The 6370-nt window shown below is 37.0% G+C and overlaps 1 protein-coding gene across 1 annotated transcript; it reads right to left on the bottom strand.

The window, feature by feature from the left end:
* Positions 1–1486: 1486 nt before the first annotated feature.
* On the bottom strand, positions 1487–4996 carry illr4 (immune-related, lectin-like receptor 4). The gene is made up of 7 exons (XM_078290181.1): positions 4966–4996; positions 4126–4257; positions 3535–3612; positions 3104–3175; positions 2399–2550; positions 2115–2239; positions 1487–2012 (listed from the first exon to the last, which is right to left on the bottom strand). The coding sequence occupies exons 1-7, from the start codon at positions 4994–4996 to the stop codon at positions 1802–1804; spliced, it is 801 nt and encodes a 266-aa protein (XP_078146307.1). The 3' UTR covers positions 1487–1801.
* Between the last annotated feature and the right edge of the window lie 1374 nt (positions 4997–6370).

A 6370-nucleotide genomic window follows, 5' to 3' on the forward strand; every position in this document is an offset into this window, starting at 1 on the left:
CACACATTACCCTGTGATGCCTGAGCATCACATTTTAGGTTTAAACTTCTTTATTCTACTTTTGACGTAATTCAATCTGTGTATCTGTGACAGTCAAACAACAGGATATCGAGGGCTTGGAGCCAAAGGGGCGTAAGTGCGATTTTGGGTGAATATGAGTATTATATATCAGTTGAAAGGTCTCAGTGAGATCTTTTCAGTGCCAAAAGGACACAACTGAAATCATGACCCATAAGTTTTAATTAAACAAACACTGAAAGCCGTAACAGTAAAACTAGGGTTTGCTGCCAAAAGGGCGTAACTGCACTTACGCCCTTTTGACACCAAGCCCCACTTTTGACACTGAACAAGCATTGTGGGTAGAGGATCCTAACAGCACTTAGGTCAACTCAAAATGCATGCTGACGTAAGTAATGCTAGCATGGCAGCATGATCACATCATTTTTAGTATCTTATTCAAATCCTAATTAATATTCTAGGTCAATATTAGATGAATGTAAATATGTTAATATTCCCATGAAATACTTCAAAATGTTATTTTATAATGTTAGGAGTGTGAACTGGTCAAGATGAGCTCTGATAGTAAGACTGCTGGTAGCTGAAGTTCTCCCTCAGTGTTATGAGGAGTTTTACAGGTCTTTGAATGTGTCCCAGGACATATCAGTAGGTGATGTGTCCTGGGACACATACAAACATGTATTATACTAGCAAAAGAAAAGAAAAGAAGTAGTTTAGAATCAAAAGTAGGTTCTTATGTCTATAGAGATTTATTAAAAAGGTTTATTAAAAGTTTTTAACAGAAAAAATGTATCAATCAATTTGATATGTTCCATGTAGCTACAATTTTAAAGGTCTTGGTGAAAGTTGCTGAGCATTACTTCAAGATAAAGATATTCATTCTGATCTTGTTTTATATTTCAGTGTTGATTGAAGTGTAATTGCTAGATTTGTATTAAAATGAATGTATTTTACAATTGTTTACTTACATACGCCCATATTCTGTATGGCTGTATTGGGACAATGTTTGTGCCAAAAAGGCATATTTCACTCTTTTGCCATTTTTAAAAAACAACAAATATAATTCAACTTAAACTGTAGCAGTATTGTTTTTATAGTAATGCTCAATCTGCTAACACAAAAAGTTAAAATATTGTGCTTAGTATGTGGTAACGGCAGCTGATCCCAGTTTGATCAAAATTTGTTTTGGCTCTCCTGTAAAATCTACTATAACGCACTTACGCCCCTTTGGCTCCAAGCCCTCGATATATCAACAGATCAGCTGTATTTTGGGTCACTATTAAATTTTAATCATTTAGATTGGAGAACTTCAGAAATTGTCCAGTGTTCCTCTGTTAGTTTCACTAAATAAAAAATAATTTAGAGGTGTATGATGGTGTGAAATCTGCCGCGACACAAACTCAGTCATGCTTTTTGAATTCAAAAAGTGTGAGAAAGTATTTTTATTTATTATAAATTCACTCGATAAATCAAACACTACATATTGTATTGACCTGGTTTATATTGTAATACAAAGTAAGAAAACAGAAGTGACGAGGCGGGCTCAGTCTGGCTAATCTTACATGATCACTGAACATAAGAAGAGTTTCCTTTCAGATCATTACAGTATTCTCAACATCAGTCTTCAGTATTTCTAATCTCTTCCTGAAGTGTCAGTAACCACTAAGAAACTTCATATTTAACTTCACTGCTCCTTTTCTGTGAATGTCAGCAAACTATCAGTTCTTTGTTTTGCATCTAAGTTTTGGGGATCATTTCCAGTTTTGTTAAACAGGCTGAGCACTCAAACACACGAAACTCTTCCAATTTGTGCTTGTTTCTCACATATACTTTTGTGAGGCACTTCACAGGATTTGTCAAACCAACACTTCAAATTTTTAGCACCACCTTTCTCCCCCATCCTCACACAGTCTTCTCCTTCAGGATTATTCCCGTTGTCCGTCCAGTTATCAGGCTCGTTTGTCTCCTCTGTGCCACTCCAAAAACTAAGAGAACTAAGAGATGGGGAAATAAAATAAAAATTAAACTTGTGATAATGGAAGAGGCCAAAAAAAATGTCCGTCTGCTGAAATGTTTGTTCATAAAAACAACCGAACCTCATTTCCAAACGTGTGTCATCCACCCATAACCAATCAGACTCTTTCTTTGAATCCGTCAGTCCAATCCAGAACTTGTCTTCATCAGTGGCCATTTTCTTTCTGAGTGTCAACTCCAAGAATCTCTGGACAGGAAGAGTTGATGGAAATGACGACATGGTTTACAGTAAGAGTTTGAGCTGTGTTTAAGTGCAGATGAAACACAATTTGAAGCCGTAACAGTGTATTGATTGAAACGCAGGACAACAAAGCCAGTCTACCACATAACACTATTTCAGCCCCACCTGTTCGTCTTCACTGTCTATCTTGACGAGGTCTCCTCCTTTCTTTTTGCAGTTTTGCCTGCTCTCATTCCAGGTTAACTTCTTGTTGTAGAAATGGTAGCACATTCCTCTGTGAGGCTCCCAGTCCTCTTCACATTTTGAACATGTCCCATCTTTCAGAATCAGAATCAAACTTTATTCGCCAATGACAACACATTGGAATTTGACATGGTTAATACGCACCAGTGTAGGCTGACAGACAGAAGTCACTTAAAGTGCATTGTGCGACAAGGAGGACTCTAAAAGTCGATTATAATAAATAAGCTAAAAACATAAAATAAGTTAACATGAAATGAGCTAAAAAAAAAACATTAACACACACACACACACACACACACACACAACACAACCCAACACAACTTTTACGGTATAGTAAGTGCAAAAGTAATACATTATTGTCTGTGTTATCTGTCAGTCCAGTACTGTTACCATCATATTAGTGATTAGTAAAGGCTGTAACTGCATCAGGATCTGCATCAAACGATATAATAAGAATAATAATAATAATAAACTTTATTTATAGAGCACTTTTCTTAACACGTCACAAAGTGCTTTACAGGAATAAAACAAATAACAATAGAAAATGGAATGAGAATAAAAGAAACACAAGTTAAAAGCACACAGCACAAAGATATAAATGTGTGAAGAGCAAAATCTGTCATTTACCTTCAGAAGGTGGTTTGCAGGAGGACGGTGTGGTCTGCACCTCGCTGCAGGATCTGATGTGAGAAATCCGGTCTATAATGAAAAAAGACAGAAAGGATTTTACTGCTCTCCGTTTATCTTATCTTTATCTTTTCTTACATATCATACTAATACAGAAAAGTAACAAGTTTCACAGACGTGCCGCCTGGCTGAGAGCTTAGATTCTTCTTAACAGTGTTGTGCTCAGTCTCTGAAGCTATAAATGCACTTTTACTGCTCTTTTATTAATTCTCTGTTTAGTCAGAAAGTAACAACAAGTTTGGCAGAAACATACAGTAAGATCACTCCAAAATACACCAATCAATCAATACCAGAGATCAGTTGCCTGTTGAAATTCATTTGAGGAGGGATGCAAACAAAGTGGGTGCTTTTATAGAGTTTCAAGCCCTTACCAGTGAGATTCTTCCTCACAGCGGCGTGCTCGGCTGTCAGCGCTTGGAAGCTTTTCTTGGTTTGCACGTTGTCATTATCTGTTTTTTTTTTTTTTTTTAAACACAAAGCAGTCAATCAGGATTAAACCTTCCTCTGCTGTTTTTACATTCCACTGGCAATTCAATCAGTGCTTGATAACGACTGTGAGAGGGACTGTCAAAAGAAACTCCTTCCCAGATTATCAGTGTGATTACGTTTGTGTCAATATGTTAACTAAACCGGATAGAAAAACGTGACATCTGTGAATTCTGGCGGATTTTTATGTTGCAGAAAAAACATCCATAACAGATATTTTGGCTTGGCTTAGTGTTTTTCTGCATTATTAAAGAATTCATAATAGAAGAATCTGAAATGAAGTGAGCCTCAACATTATTTTCTCAGTACAAGCCGTTATTTTGTCTGCTTGATTTGTCATAGTCTACTGGGAAACAGCGTCTCAACGCTGTTTTCTGAGCGCAGATCATTTCTTCACGCTGACGTATTTCAAAACAGCCGTCGCAGCACACGATATTTGAAGAAACACATTTCACAGGAACCCAGAGCAGACTCACAGAGAAGGCAGAGAGCGACGGCAGCCGCTGCCAAGAGAACACAGAGGAACACCAAGGCCACTTTCTCTGGCTTACAGCCGCCTGCCGTGACCTTTGACCCTGCAGTTGACCCCGCTGCTTGCTGGGAAGCATCTGTTGAACAGTTAGAACAGGATGAGTTAGTGGAACTGGGAATCGTTTTGTTGTTTTCTTTAGTGAGTGGGTACTGTACATCTTGTATTTTTAGTTTTTTCTTCTTCGTTGGTCAACAGCAAACAGGAAGTTTGAAGCAGTGTTCCTCTTTAGTAAACTGGATGTTTGAACAGATGAATAGGAGTTAAAACACTGAATGCAACTATTCATAAGCCATATAATCACTGCACTTTTTCCACAGCTGTTTTAAGTCACAATGAAACTGCATTTTGAGAGCATCTTGGGTCATTAATGTGATGTATTTCCTGTTGAAACAGGATGTTGGGGCGGGGCATAATGTGGCGAGGAATAATACAAAAGAGATATCACAAATAAATAACGGTTTTATTGGTTGGATTTTTTATTTACACTTCCTGGTACACGATGATGTCACCACTGAAGATTTTCTGTTTTCAGGGAAGTAAAAGTAATGAGATTTTGATAGAAAAATACAAGAAAATATTTTCTTTTTCCTTTTTATTTTGGCATAAATTGTCAAATAGGTGTCATGGTATGATAGTAAGAATGAGCTAAAAAGGCGAAAACATCATTTTTCATTTCAGAGTGACTTTAAAGAGTCGACCAAGGACACTTCCTCATTCTTTTTTTTTTTTCCTGCCTGACTTACTTTCTGACCACTTCTCTAATATTCACTAACCAGCAACTAACTTGAAACCCCACACCACATGCCGAACCACATGCCCATAACTTAAATCTCATTATAACCTCTAATTCTCAAAAGAAATGGGGTATAGATTAGGGAGCACATATTAACTATTAACTATGGATTTTTCCTCAATATCTTAATAATTTCCCTCAATAATATGTAACACTAGCACCTTATAAGCCCCATACTGAGTAAAGCACACTAAGATCCCAATTATGTTCCACAACTTCCTTACTGACTGGCTATATGCAATAATGAGGCTATTGAGGGAAAAGCCATAAAGTGGTTTACTTGTGTATACTTGATTATGACTTGTTTACTTGAGTACAATAGTGCAAAATAAGGTGCTAATAAGTGGTTTGGAATGACTAATAATGAACCAATACACTACTAATATGCATGTTAATAAGAAACTTATTAATAGTTAATATGTGTTGCCTAATCTAAATTGTTACAGGAAGTGGTTGCCTAATTTCTGTGTTTTCTATTCTTGTGGGGACTTTCAGACGCAACAAGAACACTCCCTAACAGCTAACATTAACCCCACTAATGCACTAAAACACTTTGTACCAACATTTTCCTCATCTTTCCATCCTTCTCAGAGCGTTTTGGTCGATACTTGGTTGTTGTTTAGGGGAAACCCACCTAAACAATAGAGTTCACCCTCCTTTTAAGGCTGATGTAAATCTTTATCATGTAAATTCCTAATATACGTCATTGTAGGTGGTTTCAGATTTAAAACTTATATGAAGATTTGATCTTTTAAGGGGAAAAAAACACAAATGAATGCTTTTTTCTGAAAATAAAGTTGATTTTTGTTGATATTGGTGGTTGTTTTCCTCATGGTGAACACTGACTGGAGGTCAAAGTTCACCCACCTTGTTTATTTAGCACAACATCGTATACGTACCGAGCGGGGCGGTGGACGGGTCGTCATGCTGAGCTTTGCAGATCCGGACTTCAGAATACGTGGTTTCGTCCGCTGAGGAAACTTTCCCTGGAACACAAAGCACCGAACCAAACTACTGACGGAGAAAACTTTACTTTTGAAATAACCTGTGTGGCTGTGGAGATTCTATTTTCCATTTATTCTCAGCATTTACATTTGACGTACAGTTTGTTACAAGCATTTCTCATTACTGAGTTCACACTTCATGCCTTTGGCACCAACAGTGTTCTGTTTTGGACCAAACTGTGAATGAGTTTTCATTGCTTTCACACAAAATTTTCTAAATCCATGAATTGTCACTCAAAATCAACCAGCACCAAAACTCTACACATCTATAGCTCACTTTGTGAAACCATATATACTCTTTGAGAATCTGATAAATGCATGGTCAAAACCTCACATACAAACTTAAATGTAACCTAGTTTTATCAAAATGTATGTGTGTCCTTCAAAGAGTT

This window comes from Centroberyx gerrardi, chromosome 19 (assembly GCF_048128805.1).
Source record: "Centroberyx gerrardi isolate f3 chromosome 19, fCenGer3.hap1.cur.20231027, whole genome shotgun sequence".
NCBI classification, from domain to species: Eukaryota; Metazoa; Chordata; class Actinopteri; order Beryciformes; family Berycidae; genus Centroberyx; species Centroberyx gerrardi.

What these genes read in the sequence shown, in the direction of transcription:
- illr4 (XM_078290181.1), bottom strand. Translation starts at nt 4,996, where the DNA reads ATGTGGTTCGGCATGTGGTGTGGGGTTTCAA. An exon ending in TGTGAGGAAGAATCTCACTG is followed by an intron (nt 3,176 to 3,534) that starts GTAAGGGCTTGA and finishes TTTTCATTATAG; the next exon opens with ACCGGATTTCTCACATCAGA. An exon ending in GACACACGTTTGGAAATGAG is followed by an intron (nt 2,013 to 2,114) that starts GTTCGGTTGTTT and finishes CCCATCTCTTAG; the next exon opens with TTCTCTTAGTTTTTGGAGTG.